The sequence below is a fragment of the Ahaetulla prasina genome, chromosome 2, assembly GCF_028640845.1.
Source record: "Ahaetulla prasina isolate Xishuangbanna chromosome 2, ASM2864084v1, whole genome shotgun sequence".
Lineage (NCBI taxonomy): Eukaryota > Metazoa > Chordata > Lepidosauria > Squamata > Colubridae > Ahaetulla > Ahaetulla prasina.
This window is the reverse complement of record NC_080540.1, coordinates 108,784,315-108,802,389: the sequence shown is the minus strand read 5'-3', so window position 1 is coordinate 108,802,389 and position 18,075 is coordinate 108,784,315. Positions and strand designations below refer to the sequence as shown.

The 18,075-nt window shown below is 35.1% G+C and overlaps 1 protein-coding gene across 1 annotated transcript; it reads right to left on the bottom strand.

Moving 5' to 3' along the window:
- Window positions 1–293: 293 nt before the first annotated feature.
- On the bottom strand, window positions 294–17,458 carry KCNMB1 (potassium calcium-activated channel subfamily M regulatory beta subunit 1). The gene is made up of 4 exons (XM_058168925.1): window positions 17,328–17,458; window positions 12,337–12,505; window positions 7,178–7,373; window positions 294–4,603 (listed from the first exon to the last, which is right to left on the bottom strand). Exons 2-4 carry the CDS (start codon window positions 12,471–12,473, stop codon window positions 4,319–4,321), a joined length of 618 nt encoding a protein of 205 aa, XP_058024908.1. The 5' UTR covers window positions 12,474–12,505; window positions 17,328–17,458; the 3' UTR covers window positions 294–4,318.
- Window positions 17,459–18,075: the final 617 nt, after the last annotated feature.

The window sequence follows — 18,075 nt, the reverse complement described above, 5'->3', positions numbered from 1 at the left end:
GCTTTTTAAAAGACAATACGCAGGAAAGATATTTAATTGAATGGAAAAATGGATTGATTATCTACAAAACAGATATCAGATTAAGAAATATCAGATTGCCTTTGAATAATTAGAAAGTTATTTTATGTAATGGGAGGGGTTGGGAGATGAAAAGCTTTGGATGTGGTTATTTGGATTGGAAGGAAAATTTTATTCTATGTTTGGTTTATGTATAACAATACCTTGTGATTGACCGGGAAGCCGGGGTGGGGAGGAGGGGAAAAAGGGGAAGAGGGTTTTTGGGAGGGGGGAAAAAGGGGAAAATGTTTTTGTTTTTTTAAAACTTTTTCAATAAAAAGAAACAACAATACATTCCTTGGTTATTCAAAGGACAAACAGCTTCTGGGTGTAATAGCCATTGTGACTTCTCTAGAAATAGCAGGCATTTTAATATATTTGTTGTTATTATTTAAGTGATGTCTGTGATAAGGTACATGAAAATACGTTATAAAATTAATGGTAGCCTAAAACACAAAAGAAGAGATTAACATGCCAAACAATTGAGAATGATTCTCAAATTAAGGGGTAAGGTGCACAAAATTTTTAAAAAGGCAACATTAAAGCAACATTAAATCTATCATAATTGAGAGAGACAATATGTTCAATGCAGATAATTTAGCAACTACCCAAAAGGTCTACTAAGTTGTTATCAAAGTGATGAGATGTATCCCAGAGCTTCTGATGACAATTACAAATTACAGAACAGTTTCATATGGAATGACACATAATGGCTATAGTGACCATTAATGTCTTTATAAATTTAAAATCAGTAAGTATGAAATGGGATGTGAAGCCAGGAGTAAAGTTGACCCAAAGTTGATACAATGTGATCTATAAAACAATTTTCTGACAAGTATTTTTTGCATTATATTATATTTGCGGGACAATGGTCCATGCTAAATTCTTTACAATAAGCTAAGTAAGTCAGTATGTGGTAATTCATGACCTGCCTTCTTAAAGACAGTGAAGCTGGACTTCTGGGGGATGAATGATGAACTGAAGTGCCAACAACAGCAGCAAAGACCAAGGAACTGATGAGTAGACCAGTTCCTGGAAACTTCTTTGAATAGGAATGAACAGTAGATTGCCCACGGGTGAGAAGACCACAAGACAGTGCTTTTCTGTAGATTTGATGGCTGGGACATGTAGGGATTGCCCATCTTGCTTGGAACTGTAATGGGGCCTTTTAAAGGACACAAAGTTGCAACCTCAATTCTTATCACCTTTGGAAATTGCAACAACTTCAAAGCTGTTAAAGATCTTTAGAATGACGTTTGAAAAGTCTTGTTGGGAGAATTAACTTCAACTCTGAACAAAAGAAAAATTAATTGCAAGCTTAAGAACATATGGAATTTGAAATCAAGAGCAAAAAACTGATAAGATTTTGATCTTAGAAAGTTATAAATAAAGTTCTATATAAATTTTGAATGCTGAAACTTTTTCAACAAGATTTTGGAATTATTTATGAAGAACAAACAGCTTCTCATGAGTAATAGATGTGTTTTTGGAAGACAGAAATGTGTAATTTCATGATTTAAAAACTGGATACTAGATGCTATTAAAGAAATGACAGATGTAGAACAAATTTTATCTGACTAGAGAGAAATACAAATTATAAACCAAGCGAGTGACTGAGACTATTTCTTTCTCATTTGATTTACAAAAGAGGCTTATTAAAATTCTGTGTGATGGGACAAAAAAAGCAATAATGAAAAAACAAATTTTGCAACAATAATAAAGATGGAATACCAATAAATAGATAAAAATATTTGAATTGGCTAAAGATGAAGTGTTAGAAATAAAAACAAGGAATATAAAGTTGGTTTATTTGATCAAGGTTAAAATAAGATATGTTGTTATCTCTGGCAACTCTTTATGAACTTAAATGATAATGCTTTATGAATTTGTCTATAGATAACTGATGGGATATAGGTTGAAGAGTTAATTGTTTGTAAACTACCGTAAGAGGAAATGAAGAATCACTAAATTTGTTTAGTCTTGTGACAAAGGTTGGAAGTCATTTCTTTATATTTTTTTATTATAGAAATATTAATTTCTTCTCTTGTTTCCTTGCACCTTTTATTCTTTCTTTCTATTTCTAATTTTTGTTTGTATTACATTTTACCATTATAATCATCATACTTACTAAAATTATACATCATAAAAATAGTGAAACTGGCAGAACAAATAAAGCTGAGTGGATACATTTCTAACTATTGTTGGGACAGTGATTCAAAAGCAACACAGAGAATTCTGATCATGAAGAGATGGTCTATGATTAACAAATTGGGTCTAGTTTAGGCTGAGTTCATATACTAGAAAGAATAAATGTGGGAATACGTGTGCTGGGAGAATTCAGTCCAGTCTTAATTTTAGATCTAAATCAGTGATTTGCTGGGCAATGATAAACCTTATGAGAGAAGAAAGAATGCTGAACAAATTGGTGTTCAAAGCAAGTAATATCCCTTTAACCAACCCATGTTTTTTATTGCAAGTGCCAATTCATTATGGCAAAATAATTGCTTTGTAGTAAGCAGTGAAGAGTTGCTCATCAGAAAACATTGCACAGACATAATTTCTTTAGCTCAAGCTGCTATTGGCCTGATAGTTAGTATCTGCTTTTAAGAAGCTTCTGTGAATGTGTTAACTATGGCTTTAGGCAACACGTAGGCAGGCAGCTGTGCAGCTCACTGAGCACTAAAGCTATAAATGTTAGCTTAATGCACAGCTAATGATAATGACTACAGTAGTGCATCATAGTAATTTACTAGTACATTGAGTTTTTTATGGTGCTTGCTTTAAGGCTGGTGAAGAAAATCACATAAACTGCACCTTGAATAATCTAATTAAAATAAATGCATTTTTACTCCCTGCAGATTCGTTACAACTGAAAAATGTATGTTCTTCCATCCCACAATTACTGAATAGATAGTTTTTGTTATCATCAGTTTAACAGAATCTGCCATTCCATATAATAAACTGATCTTGCAGGGATAAAAGTGTGTGCTGCATTAATATGCCTCAGTAACTGTCTAGTTTTCTAAACTTCAGATCCAAAATCTTTTTATTATCACCTGAATTTTGAAATGACCTCTAATGAAGAAGGTTAGGGAAAAAAATGTAAGTTCACTTTCACTTACTTATTAACTCAAGGTTAATCAGATACTTAGATGTTCATTTTCTTAAAAACAAATTTGGAATATGCTTAGAATAAACTGATTTAAAATAATAATAATAATAATAATAATAATAATAATAATAATAATAATAATAATAATAATAATAATAATAATAATAATAATAATAATAATATGTTGCCTGGTTGTCATGTCACCACAAATAGACCAAACCTCATTTTCTGGAGGACAGAAACAGACAGCAACCAATCCTGTTAACTCCATACTGAATATCAAAGTAACTCATGGTGCATTTTTCTGCTCCACTTTCCAAACACAATTTTCCATGTTACGTTGCCTAGAGCACTTCTGTTTCTTTGGGATAGCTTGCTTCAGTTTGTTCAGGGTAACCTCAGAAATTCATTAGCTATTTTACCGAGGAAAGAACGCCCCTTCAATTGAGTCAGTGCTTATATGGTTCAGTGACCGTGTAAGTAAAAATTAGCTACCTCACCCAAATTCCTCACCATGACTAAAAATATTAACAAAAGGTATTTTCTCAAATTTAAATACTATAACTGAACTTGTAAAAAATGTGGTGAACTCAGAGAAGTATAATTGGAATGTCTCCTGTCTAATTTGAGGTCTCCTCTTATCTATATTTTCCTTATCTTTACTAGAGTGTTGTTTATCCTTAGTGTAAACTTGTGAACTTACTCCTGATTCGCCTCTAATACAGGTAATCCTTGATTTATGACCATAACTCAGCCCAACATTTCTGTTGCTAAGTAAAAAATGTGTTAAGTGAATTTTGCACCATTTTACAACCTTTGCCACAGTTGTTAAGTGAATTATTGCAGTTGCAGTTGTTAAGTTAGTAACACAGTTGTTAAGTGAATCTGGCTTCCCCACTGATTTGGCTTGTAAGAAGATTTCAAAACATGACACCTGGACACTGCAATCATCATAAATACGAGTCGGCTGCCAAGCTTCCAAATTTTGATCACATGACCATGGGGATGCCATAAGGGTCATACGTGTGAAAAATAAGTCCCCTTTTCCAGTGCCATTTGTAACTTTGAGCAGTCACTAAATGCACTGTTGTAAGTCGAGGACTACCTGTACAAAAGTGAATACAAAGCCCAGATCTTAGCTAGAAAAAGCTATATGAGTGTTCTGCGTTGTTTAGCAGAGAGTAAGGCAAGATACTGGCTTAGTTTCACCAAGATGACTATCAAGATTCCACCAATCAGTAGCACAGTTGGCCAGGCAAAAGCAATGAGAAGGCCTTCTGGGGGGTACAATCTCTTGAAAAGGACGCTCTCTTCTTTTCTTGATGGGTCATAATGGCAAGGAAACCTCTGATGCTTTCTGAAATTGTCTCTTATCTTTTCTACGTGCTGCTGAACTTGTTTATAATTCTCCATATCAGGTGGTATGTAAGAGCACTGCAGAAAAAAGAAAGAAAACTCATGGTACTGCTTTTCAAAATTATTAAGTGAGAGTAAAACAGTAATTTGGGGATACTTTTAATCAGTGCTGCCTTAATATTGTTTTTTTTTTCTGCACTGTGGCTGTGGTGAGCTAGATTATAAATACTACATATATCCTATTGCGACTTTTGTAGGGGAATCCATGAACTTTCCAAAGCTATCCTTTATTTACTTGTTAATCAGGGTTTTTCAGGGTCAGAGGAAGATCATAACTCAACCTGTTCTTACAAGCAATTAAGGAATCAAAAATCTTTTCCTCTGCTGTGATTGGAACTAAAGGAACTATTTGTTCTACACATGTAGTATAGGCTTCAAGGAAAATATTACTTGGAAAAAAACTGGGATCATAGATTTCCTTCCTTCCTTCCTTCCTTCCTTCCTTCCTTCCTTCCTTCCTTCCTTCGGAATATTATTTATGTGAGCATAAATAGAAGGGAAGTTGTTTATTTAGTTATCAAATCTGTACACCACCTATTTCATCTGCATAACTGTGGACAGCTTACAAATAGAACATTAGGAATGAATGAACACATTTGCTAATAAGCAAGATTTTAGATTAGAGGAAAATGGATTCATAAAATTTTACATACGAAGGGGAAAATATTATAAGACTTTTTAACAGTACTACAATTTTATACATTTTTGAAATTTGAAATTTATACTTAATGTTTTGGAATTAAACATTTGAATTTCATCTTAAGAGTTATGAAGCCTCTGATAGTGAGACTTTCTCAATTGTAAACAATAAAGGGAACACTATGTCTATTCTTGCAATTAAATTTAATGTATAGTTCGCTTCCTTATAATTTTCTACAGATGTTTGATCTGTAGCCTTAGGGAGTAAATCCTACAGGATAAATTGGGATATACAGTGGATATTTATAATGTTATAGCTTGTGTTTTCACTTTTCCCCCAATACACATAAAGGTGTGGGTACAGTTTCATGAAGAAAAAATTACAAATATTGCCATTAAAGTGGACTAATATATACTTTAAACTATAAATTTCTTGGGGGATAAACATATATAGAATGATGCTGTTAAAATTTTTAGCATGCTGAAAAGTTAGGTTAGCCATTGATATCAGAGACGATGTGAACTTTTGGTGAGATGAATTTGATGTTCTGCTAAGTGTAGTGTCAATTGTCTAAATAATAAATATTATATAATACACAATAAATATTTTGAGAAAATTCTAAATATTTAGTATTAGTAGGATTCTATAATATTGGAGAAGGAAAGGACAAAAGTCTAGTGTTATGAATCGCATGACGATCCAGTGCCTTGGGTAGAATGCCTTGGAATGTCCAATATATTGTTGTAATATAAAATTTGAAACATGTTTATTTTTATTTACAAACTCAAATGATGAAGATAAATGAAGCAGCATTTCTACCTTAGAGATCCAATTTTACTTAAGATGAATTAGCTCGTGGTAACATTTAATTTACATAAAAAATAAGTACTCTCTTAAAATTAGGACTGTTTAATTGAAAAGGTGGGAAATCTGAGGTTACTTGAAGGAAGTAACTGAATACAGCGTGAGTATTCCTGATTTCTCTTTTTAATTGTTCTTGCCTGCTGGAGATTGAATGTGTAAGCACTATTTCAAGGCCTTAAAGTAAATGTTAAGCTGGCCCTTAGGGAAATTTGCTTCATTGTTTTTATCTACAGAATTATAGATTATGTGTAAATGAAATGATTCTGCTATGAATTATAGCAAAGTGATGGGTTTCATAAGAAATGAGCCTGAAAATGAAGGAATGTAAAACATGATTAATTTTAAAGAAGGAGAAAGGTAAAGGAAACAGCATTTATATATTATAGCTAATATACACAGTTTATAGTATTTGATATAATTCTGAATTGCTCTTACATAGTACAAGGATGAACATGTTTAGTTTTATTCTGCTATATAATCTCTGATGATCTGTATCACTCAGAATTCCAGAAGAAAATGTGGATTTGGGAGGACAGAAATAATTCCTGCACATGTAACCTTTCAGTAGTGATACTGAATAATAATGACTTTTATTTATTGTACACTGCCCAGAGTCCCTCTTTGAGGGACACAAGCCATTCAGAAATATAATATATGAAGAGGATAACATTATTGGTTTAAGTATAACATTCTTTCAAAGCTGCTATATGAAGTATGTCTAGGAGTTGAGGCAAAGCCAGTATAAATGTATTTATGTGGGGAACTTTACTAAGGCAAAACAATGCTGCCTTCCATCAAACTATTACTTAAATACCTTTGAGCCCAAGTGATATCTGACTTTTATGCAAGTAACAACGGTATAAATACCATCAAAATTGCCCATCATTGGCAGGATAGGAATTCAGGATTGTGGTTGAACAAAGTTCATTACTATTCAGAAACTATTCTACCAGACAGACAAAAATCTACCATAGAGTTTTGCTTTTGCTTCAATGATATTTCAAGACAAAAAAGGATAACTTGGCAAGAATGGTTAGAATTTGCTGAGTAGCAGTAGAACTTACAGCCTTAATATATAGCATACAAACCTTGGGATTTCTATCCACAGTGTTCTCTGTGTGGTAGAGCATTACTACTTGCCCTAAATGAGTTAAATTCACATAGATTTCCAGACAAGGATAGTGAAAAATATCTTTATCTTCAGAGCCTTCAATGAATGAACAATGGATTTTTTCCTTGATGTTAGCTTTCACTACATTGCATTCACTTTCATCAGCCCAGACACTGCAGAGACAAATTTATTAAGAATTTATGCATAACTTAAGCCTGATAGTACATAAATATCAGTTTTTGATATTGTCAGCACATCTTGTGTGAAAAATGGGGTGAGACAAAACAGTATTAAAATTATATTGTCCATGTGAGTAAAGGCAAATAGTAATCACAGTAGTACTTAGACTTACAGTATATACTGTTTCACGTGTGTGTGTGTGTGTGTGTGTGTGTGTATGTATGCATGTATGTATGTATGCTTTTCCTATTATCTGATAGGCCAATAAAATACAAAGTCTTTAAATAATGTCTGTGTTTTCAGAAATGCATTTGGTTTAGTCTGTTAGAAAAATTCACACATGCATTTTTTGTGATCCTCTTAATATATGGAATTTATGCAACGATTAATGTATTTCTTTAGGGTGACACCATCATATTTTTTTAAATCCCACATTTATTACTTTTATAAACGTACTTAATGCTGCATCTTCCTATTTTGTCCACAGCAACCCTGTGAGGTGGGTTGAACTGAGAGAATGACCAGCTCAAAATCACCCAGTTGGATTTCCTGCTTAAAGTGGGACTAGAAATCACAGTCTCCTGGCCTTTCTAGCCTGATGGCTCAACCACTACACCAAACTGGCTCTCATGTTTATTTAATTAAGTTTATTAAATATTGAATAGACAGATATTTCAAAACAGATACGATGGAGAGATTGATAATTAAGTGATTAGAATTCGTTCAGGATTCCTTTCCACATTCAGATCAGTTTGGAATAATGCGGAAAAGAACGTTACTTCCTGATGGATTTGATGGCTCAAGTGGAGATAGGAATGGTCTCTATAGAAAAAAAAAATCCTACCTGGGATCCCACGGTGCCTCAGAATAAAATCCATAGCAGTTTAGGGATCTCTGATTCTTAACATAGGAAGCAGATTTCATGCAATTGCAAGTCATCGAGTTTTGTGAATAAGAGTGACTATGAGTAAACGCTGGAAAAAGCACAATCAATCCATCCATCAATCAGAATTGAGCTGGAAGCATCTTGGAGGTATCTAGTCCAACCCCCTGCTCAAGCAGGAAACCCTATACCATTTCAGACAAGTGGTTGTCAACCTCCAGTGATGAAGCGCTCACAACTTCTGACAGCAAGCTGTTCCACTGGTTAATTGTCCTCACTTAGGAAATACTCTCCTTTTTGTGGCAGCCTTTCAAATACTAAAATATTGCTATCATGTCCCCCTAGTTCTTCTTTTCTCTAGACTAGCCAAACCCAAATCCTGCATCCGTTCTTCATATGTTTTAGTCTCCAGGCCTTTAATCGTAGTTGCTCTGTTCTGCACATTTTTCAAAGGCTCAACATCTTTTTTGTAATGTGGTGACCAAAATGGTGACACCAGGTAAAAGATTATTAGCTGCTAGAGAAATGAAAGAAAAAGGACTGTCATGGTGACACCAGTGGTGGGTTGCCCCCGGTTTGGACTGGTTCTATAGAACCGATAGTAAAACCGGCGAGAGGCTCCGCCCACTGACCCAAACGTCATCAAAAATGAACTGTGCATGCGCAGAAGAGCGGGCGTGTATGTGAGCGGAATGAGTGCGCACGTGCGGCTACGATGCGAACCGGTAGTAAAGGTAAGTAGAACCCACCCCTGGGTGACACGTGGGGCAACCTTTATAGAATTGCAAATGTTCTTAGCAGCTTCCCCCTCCTAAAGGCTGGGATGCATCTTAATGCTCCAGATGCATCACTGAAATCAGAGTCTGTATTAATGCTGAGGTCAAAAACATATGGAGGATTGACATTTTCTTTTAGAAAGGACTTAACATAGTATATGATGTAGATTTTTCAGAATTAAGTATTTGGCTCATCTGCAAAAGATGAAGGAATAGTGGAAAAGTGGTAACCACAGAGGTGTGTTCAAATCTGTAAGACAACAGATGTGGTTTCATGATCAAAGCCCTGCCTCCTCTGCAGTGATATTGACATGCATGTGGAAAAATGGACAAGGCTTCAGTTCCAAAACTGTGCCCACCAGGGTGCAGATTTTTATACCTTTTCTGTGGCTGCCTGAGGCCTGTGATGGACATTATGAATGACCAGGAGTTCAAATGTTTTTGAGAAGGGACATTTGAATACAATTATATATATATATTTTTTAAAAAGAGATGATTATTGTAGTATGTGAATAAGTTGTAGAAAAGTAGGTCTTGTAGTATTCATGAAGAATTGTAGAAGCTAAGACAGTTTCGGAATTAAAAAGATTATTTGGGAATATAGAATAGAATAGAATAGAATAGAATAGAATAGAATAGAATAGAATAGAATTTATTGGCCAAGTGTGATTGGACACACAAGGAATTTGTTTTGGTGCATATGCTCTCAGTGTACATAAAAGCAAAAGAAAAAAAATACCTTCATCAAAGGTACAACATTTACAACACAAATGATGGTCATAGGTTGCAATTTAACCCTTAATGATAGCAACAAAAAGTTACAGTCATACAGTCATAATTGGAAGGAGATGGGTGATGGAAATGATGAGAAAATTAATAGTAGTGTAGATTTAGTAAATAGTTTGACAGTGTTGAGGGAATTATTTGTTTAGCAGAGTGATGGCCTTCGGGAAAAAACTGTTCTTGTGTCTAGTTGTTCTGGTGTTTGAAGAAATACTTATGTGTGTGAGAGGAAGAGGGAGAGGGAGAGGGAGAGAGAGGGAGGGAGAGAAAGGGGGGGTAATGTCCTTCATACTGTGTGTCTTAGATTATAGTCTCTCAGCTGATGCTATTACTGACATTCTGATGAGGCGTATCTTGTTTTCCCCAAAATAAGACATCCCCTGATAATAAGCCCAGTCAGGCTTTTTAGGGCATGGCAATAAGGCCAAGCACTTATTTCAGGGTTCAAAAAAATATAAGACAGGGTTTTATTTTCGGAGAAACACAGTAGTTTCATACATGGTTATGTAACTCCATTATCTTGCTTTGTTGTACTGATATTTGAGATAGATGAAGACCAATGGGTACTATTGTGTACCAATGTGGGAAGTATTAAACCTGGGTTTGTTGGCTTACAAACAGTATTTTCCTATTTCCTAAAAATATTGGATGACTTTGCATATTAGTTTGATGCTGAAGGCCATTGACTCTTGATTTTGATATTCTTTTACAATGCCTCCTCCCACTCCATGTAAATGTATCTTCCTAGTTAATTTATACTGTTTTTCTCTATTGGAGATCAAAATCCAATGCTATTAACTCTTTAGGATCTCATGATCTACTGACCTCAAGAAGGTAGTACAGAATGAGTAGAAAGTTAAGGATTTATTCTGGATCTCCTTTTTATGTATCACGTTGCCTACTCTTTGTCTAAGACAGAGGTCTCCAACCTTGGCAACTTTAAGACTTGTGGACTTCAACTCCCAGAGTTCCTCAGCCAGCTTTCTGGAAGTTGAAATCCATAAGTCTTAAAGTTGCCAAGATTGGAGACCCCTGGTTTAAGAGATTGCTAACTTGAAGTCACTTCCTATTGCCTTTGTTCTCAGCACAAACAAGGGGAGTCCGTGCTGTAAGATTGTGCTTCTGCTAGGACACGGCTAAGCTAGACCCACAAGGTGCTAGGCTTTTCCTATCCTTCTCATTTATTTCCTGGAAATAAATCACCATTGTCAGATCAAATTTCAGGAATGGTCTTTTTCTCTCTCACACACACGGATACTTTTCCATACTTTTCTTTAATCAACAACATTCCTCAGCCCCAGTTGAGATGTCTTTCTGTCATTCCATCTTTCTCTTATTTTCTCCCTTTTTGCTCTTTTTTTCTGAAATGGAGGGAAAGTCCATTTCTGGTGGATTTCTGTGCCTGATATGTGCAGATAGGGATGAATCAGTTTTGTTAAATGGAGTATTTTATTTTACATGCAGTTAGTTTGATTAATTTAATTAGCATTAATTTACTTTTTTGTCCTTACCCTCTGTGTGTGTGGGTTTATGCAGTTATACAGAGACATATGCTCATTATTATTAATTTAATTAGCATTAATTTACTTTTTTGTCCTTACCCTCTGTGTGTGTGGGTTTATGCAGTTATACAGAGACATATACTCATCTAAACATACATTTTAAACTGTGTATATAAATCTCACACAGATATTTAATGAGTCAGCTTTATGTTGTCATGCTTGGACTTTCCTCAACCTATTGTTACAAGTTGGCCTCGGGAAAAAAAGAATGAAGGAGAAATCCTGGCCCAGTTATACTATTGCCATACAAGTACATTATTAAGTTCTTAACTATGAAAGAAAGATGATAATTCCTGTGTTCTAGAAGCAAAAACTTCTTCCATTTAACCAACACAGCTTCCAGTTTAACAATTTATGGTTCAGCTTTAACATTAATGAAGATTATTTATTAAATGCTTTCTGAGTACAATAGAATTTCCAGTTTGAGAGGCAGACTGTTCAGAGCTACATGACATCAGATTCATTTGTATAATCCAGCTAGCTATTCACTGGAGATGAACATACCCTCTATTGCAGGGGTCTCCAACCTTGGTCCCTTTAAGACTTGCGGACTTCAATTCCCAGAGTCCCTCAGCCAGCTTTGCTTTGCTGGCTGAGGGACTCTGGGAGTTGAAGTCCACAAATCTTAAAGGGACCAAAATTGGAGATCCCTGCTCTATTGGTATCTTTCCTTTCCCCAGCATTTTAAAGGGACAAATGATGCATTAAAAACCGATTAATTTAGTTTCTCCACCTCTGCAAAACTCTGAGAGGAAATAAATCATGGAAATAGGGCACACGTTTTGTACCTAAACATCCCACAGCACAGAAGAAAGAAATTTTCTCATCTTTCCACTAAGCAAGTGTCTTCTGCTAAAGTTTGGAGTTTTAAGCTTCCAAACAGACTCACTTGCTGCTTGGAAACCCTTTTTTTTTTTTTTGCATGGTTTAAGAAATAACTTTTTTTTTTTACCTTCTTCTGTGTAAAGGCTCCAGGACGATAAGAATAAAAAGATACATCATTGCTGAGCAGGCCATCATTCCCAAACCTAGCCATAGGGCCCTGGTCTCCCCTCGTTTCTGTGCTGCCACCACCTTTTTCTGTAACATGGCTTCTTGGGATGCTTCTGTCGTTCTTATCTCTGCATAAAAATATAATCAAATCCATTAGGTTTGCTTGTATGATAGTTCATACAAAAAGTAAATTCATCCTCTCCTTAGGGATTGCATATCATTTGGCTTTCCAAAAATAAAAACTCGAGAACAAGCCCAATCCTGCAAGGTATACAATAGTATTTACTCATATTTTCAAGGGTAACATCAAAAATCACGTATCAGATTCTTAGACCATTAAGTATTTTTTCCCCAATAGGAACAGTTTCGTGTTTCATTTGTAAATGCTGGTGAATTTTTTCAGCCAAAATTCTAAATTTCATTTCCTGAAACCAGTGGTTCTCATCCCATGCACAACTAGCACTTGAATCCCATCCCATCCCATCCCGTCCCATCCCATCCCATCCCATCCCATCCCATCCCATCCCATGCACAACTAGCACTTGAAAACTATTACATGCTGTCACACAGAATTTCAACATTGCTTGGCTGAAGAATTTGCTTTCTGACTAAACTTTAGTAGTATAAGGTGAGATAAAAACAATGCTCAAATATTCAAGCTATTATGAGAATATCTGAGTTAATAATATTCTTCTGAAATAGAATGAAGGTTTATTCTTTAGGAATAGAGTGAGGAGATGAATGTTCCAACTGACCAAGAGACAGTGGAATCAGTGGTGGGATTCAGCCAGTTCGCACCACTTCTGGAGAACTGGTTGTTAACTTTCTGAGCAGTCTGGCAAACTGGTTGTTGGAAGAAATCATTAGGGTAGAGAACTGGTTGTTAAATTACTTGAATCCCACCACTGAGTGGAATGGATAAGATATAACCAACAAATCTTCTGTCTTACACATTGGCAAAACACAAAATACAAGCTGAATGGACATGACCTTGTAGATGACCCTCTCGCTGTCAAGGACCTTGGAGTACTCATATCTAATAATCTAAGTGCCAAAGCCCACTGTAACTTCATTGCCAAAAAGGCATTAAGAGTTGTAAACCTAATCTTGTGTAGCTTTTTCTCCAATAATATCAGACTAACCAGAGCATATAAAACTTTTGCTAGACCAATTCTCCAATACAGCTCATCTGTCTGGATCCCACACTGCATATTGGACATTAATGTAATTGAATGTGCCCAGAAATATATCACAAGAAGGGTCTTCCATTCCTCTGCTCGCAACAAAATACCTTATGCCACGAGACTTGAGATTCTGGGCTTAGAAAACTTGGAACTACGCTTCGGTATAACCTAAGTGTAGCTCATAAAATTATCTGCTACAATGTCCTATCTGTCAATGACTACTTCAGCTTCAACCACAACAATAGACGAGCACTCAATAGATACAAACTTAAGGTAAACCGCATCAAACTCAATTGCAGAAAATATGACTTCAGCAACAGAGTGGTCAATGCCCGGAATGCACTACCTGACTCTGTGGTTTCATCCCAAAACCTCCAAAATTTTAACCTAAGACTGTCCACTGTTGACCTCACCCCATTCCTAGGAGGTCTGTAAGGGGCATGCGTAAGAGCACCAATGTTCTTACCGTCCCTGTCTTAATGTTTTCTCTATTTGTATCTATTTTATGTATCCAATCCATGCTTATACTTATTACCTAATACGTTCTTGAAAAATAAATAAAAATATTTGGCCCCTTTCCCCTGACAGCCATGGAGCAAAAGTTGACAAATTAACAATGTTCAGCTATGCTAGAGACTCAGTTAAGCATAGAAGTCATTGATATGCAAAGTTCTGCTATGCTTTTCCTTCTTTTGCTAGGTAATACCCTATCCTCTTTTGGTACAAAACAGCTTTAGAAGTATTTTTGTCAGAGCTGTGGCAGGCAGAATGAAGTTCTCCTTTCCCTGTAGTCTGGGTTTCAGGAATTTGTTTATAAGTTTGGAAGGAAGACAGATTCATTTGAGAAGGGCATATCAGTGGTACTGGGGTTGGTGACAGTGGAGAGGTTGTGATTCATTTTAATTCACCCTCAGGCTCTCCTTTCAATTGAATCGCAGTCTTGTGCAATCCCCCAAAGTCATCCAAATAATGAAACTATTTATAACAATCCTTGAAGAGTGTATTTGTAAAGTCTACTGCAGCTCGGAGGCCATGTAACTATGTCATTTGGGCCTGCTGTGAAAGGGAGATAGACATAATATACTTCTTAATGGACACCCTTGAATAACTTCCAGTGTACAATGCTATGAACCTAAAATATGTCAGCTTCTTCTCTAAGAACAGGGCTGTGCCAAACATTTCTTCCATATTATTTCCCCATCATTTCTCTCACAGGCTGCTGGATAATAAACTGATTTCAAATTTTAATACAGTTCTCATGTGTTAAGTCCAAGAGTCTAGAGCTTTAGATTCCTCAGCTAAATTGATAGGAAGAAGATGAGCATGGCTTTAAAACTTGGAAAGGGGGATTCAATAACCTGTGCCAAATTGATGATACTGTCTGATAGCTGAAAGTGCAAATAATCTACAAGCTCTAGTAATGAAAGTTAAGGAGCACAGAGAGAAAAAAATAGGAGTAAGATTAAACATAAAGAAGACCAAACTAATGATCACAAAAAAAGCAACCAGCTTTAGAATTGACAGTGAAGATACTGAAAGGGTGAATAGCTTCTGCCTAGAATCATCAACACTAAATAAATTGGTTGTCGAGAATTAGACTAACAGACTAGCACAGACTAGTAATAGAGCAGCCAGGAAGGCTTTGGAAAAGATACTCAGATGTTGTTGATGTGTGTATACATGTGTGTATACATTCTGATCTATGAAGATCAGAATATTGCAGGCAATGGTTTTTCCTAAGTCTCCATGGAAGTAGAAGTTGGACTTTGAAAAAACAGGATAGAAATTGTATCGAAGTTTTTGCCCGTTGGTATTGGAGAAGATTCCCGAGTATACCATGGGGGGGATAAGAAAATAGACAATTAGGCAATTGACTACATCAAGCCAGAGTTTTCACTAGAGGCACAGACATCAGGTGCAAATGATCCTACCTCAGATTATATGAAAACCTCTCTTTTTAGAGAAGGCTCTAATGCTTGGGGAGGTGGAAGGACTTGGTTATAGTGACAGTGGGTGTGCCATTGGAATATCTGTATGATTAGGTTGAGAAAAGATCCTAGAGGAGAAAATCCATGTGGTTCTTAACATTGACATTGACTTTGATGGCACATAATCAATCTTGGTTGCAGGATTCCTGTACATCAGTTTATTGGTTTTTATCATACTTTTTTCCATTCTTCTAGAGTCTGATCTGATCTTTTTTTAAAAAAAGAAAAGTTCTCTTCATATTGCCCTTTTAAAACATTTTCAGAAAAGTTCACGAAAAACTTATTGAATCCATTAATTCGCCTTATAACAATGTTCAGCATGAGTAATAAAAAGGCATATTCTTAAGAAAAAATCACAAGAATGCAATGCAATGCAAACAGTAAAAGAGGGCCTTATTCCATTAAGTGTTAAAATAGACCAGAAAAAAGGAACCACTATTAATTACACACAAGTACTGTACATTAAATATACTCGTTCTCAGGGATTAAAGGAATGTAGATGGTAGGGAAGAGAAGATAACACTCCTCCACCTTATTTAAGTCCTGCCATCATGAATTTTAGAACCCATAGTTCTTGAACTCTTGGACTTCCAGCCAATTGAATCTCAATTTGAATCTCAATACCTGTGCCTTCTATACCAAGGACAAGAACATATTGTAAATCTCTCGCCATCATCCTTTCCTTAATCTTTAAAATATCAATCTCTCTATGTACTTATTTTATAAAGTGAACAAATATTTCTACAAATATGAGTTCTCTATGTGCCAAACTGTATATAGGGGGAGGGGAAAGGCAAGAGAGAATCTACATTGGAAATTTGTTAAGTTTCAAAACTGTACATTTAGAAAAACACTGAAGAGAGATTTGGAGATATAGATAAAAAAAAGTTAGTGAGACGGACTGGATTAAATTGAGATCACTGTTGAATAGGAATAATCTCTATTATATAACATTTGGTTCCAGGTCACATTTTCCTTTATCTGTACATTATATTATAGTTCAATGATAAAAACACTGTTGATAACAGAACCACAGGCATAACTTTTGACATGAAACAGTGGAATAATGTTCCAATTTAATGCTGTCATTACAAGATTAATAACCCTAATGTACTAAAAAAGTTGAAATCCAAATTAGATGGTAAACAATGTACTTTAAAGAAATCCATTTAACATCTGATTACCTAAAATTAAAACAATCCACCCCTCACCCTCAAAACTGTTACTTTCTTGCTGTAAATATCTAACTTCCACAATTGGCTCCCTAGACATTTCTGTATTTTATATTATCTGCACTTACTATAGACTTCCTCAATAGTAATTTGCATTCTAAAATAATGTCATTAAAGAAAATGAAAGATTTCAAAACACCAAATTCCTTCAAGAAAGCAGGAATGGACATTTTGAGAAACATACAGTTCAAATCCCTTTCATTAAAATATTACATATATTTAATTATCACTAGAATTAAATAAAATATAAATATAATATAAATAAAGCTACAGTGCTGCCACTATGTGCCCATAAACTAAAACTCATCATCTTAACATCATAAACACAAAACTATTCTGTTTTTTTTTTCATTTAGAAAATATATATTGATAAAAAAGGAAAACATCTTGTGTTTTTTGTTTCTCTTCTTACTTAAAATAAGGTTTAAATGTTTCTGAACTCTGGAAAGACTCTAATAAGAGTCTAACAGTTCAAATGTTCATGTTATTCAGAAGCGTTGTATACACAGGATTGCTGAAAAGAAACTTTTCAGAAGTGATGCTTACCGCCTTTGAAATGTGGCTGAGAAGTTCAGGAATTTTTGGGAAAAAACTGATCTTCAAAGATCAGCTACATGCTGGGCCCCCAAGTAGCAAATCTGTAGCTGTAAAACGACTGCCTTCCTTCAAACTTGCTGTTGGTGATTTTTGAAAATGGATGTTTAGCTAACTTTCCTAATATGAGATTTCTGCTACCATAAATGGTAAGGTATGGAAATGTGCAGGCGTTTACAAGATTAATAGTGCAATGCAGGGACTGATGTGTTATGAACAATTGTAAGCCAGAATCCTCTATTCCTTTGTGCTGGAAATGGAAAGATTCCTGCTTTGTATATTATAATGCAGCTAAATATAATCTCCATGCACTGGCATACTTTTTAAAGTAACTGAGAAACTGTGGCATTTTCTAAATATTAACTTTAAAGAGGTTCTACTGCCCAGTCATTACTTTTCTTCTTCTCATTTTTATATTAAGATAAGGTTTGTGTTCTATTATTCATATAAATCTGAAGGAAGTATGCATTTGGATTTATATGAACAATTGAACACGAAGTGTTGATTCTCTTGGACTTCAAAACATGATAAACAGTGATGTTACCTTAGTGATTATTAATTTTCCTCGTGGCAACATGCCTCTCAGCAAATGAAGAAAACAGAAATAATAATAATAAAAAAATTAGAAAGGTTTTGATAAGAATGGGCCAAAGATTCCCCAAAGATTATGTTTACTTGATTGTTACTTCTTGACTGCCAC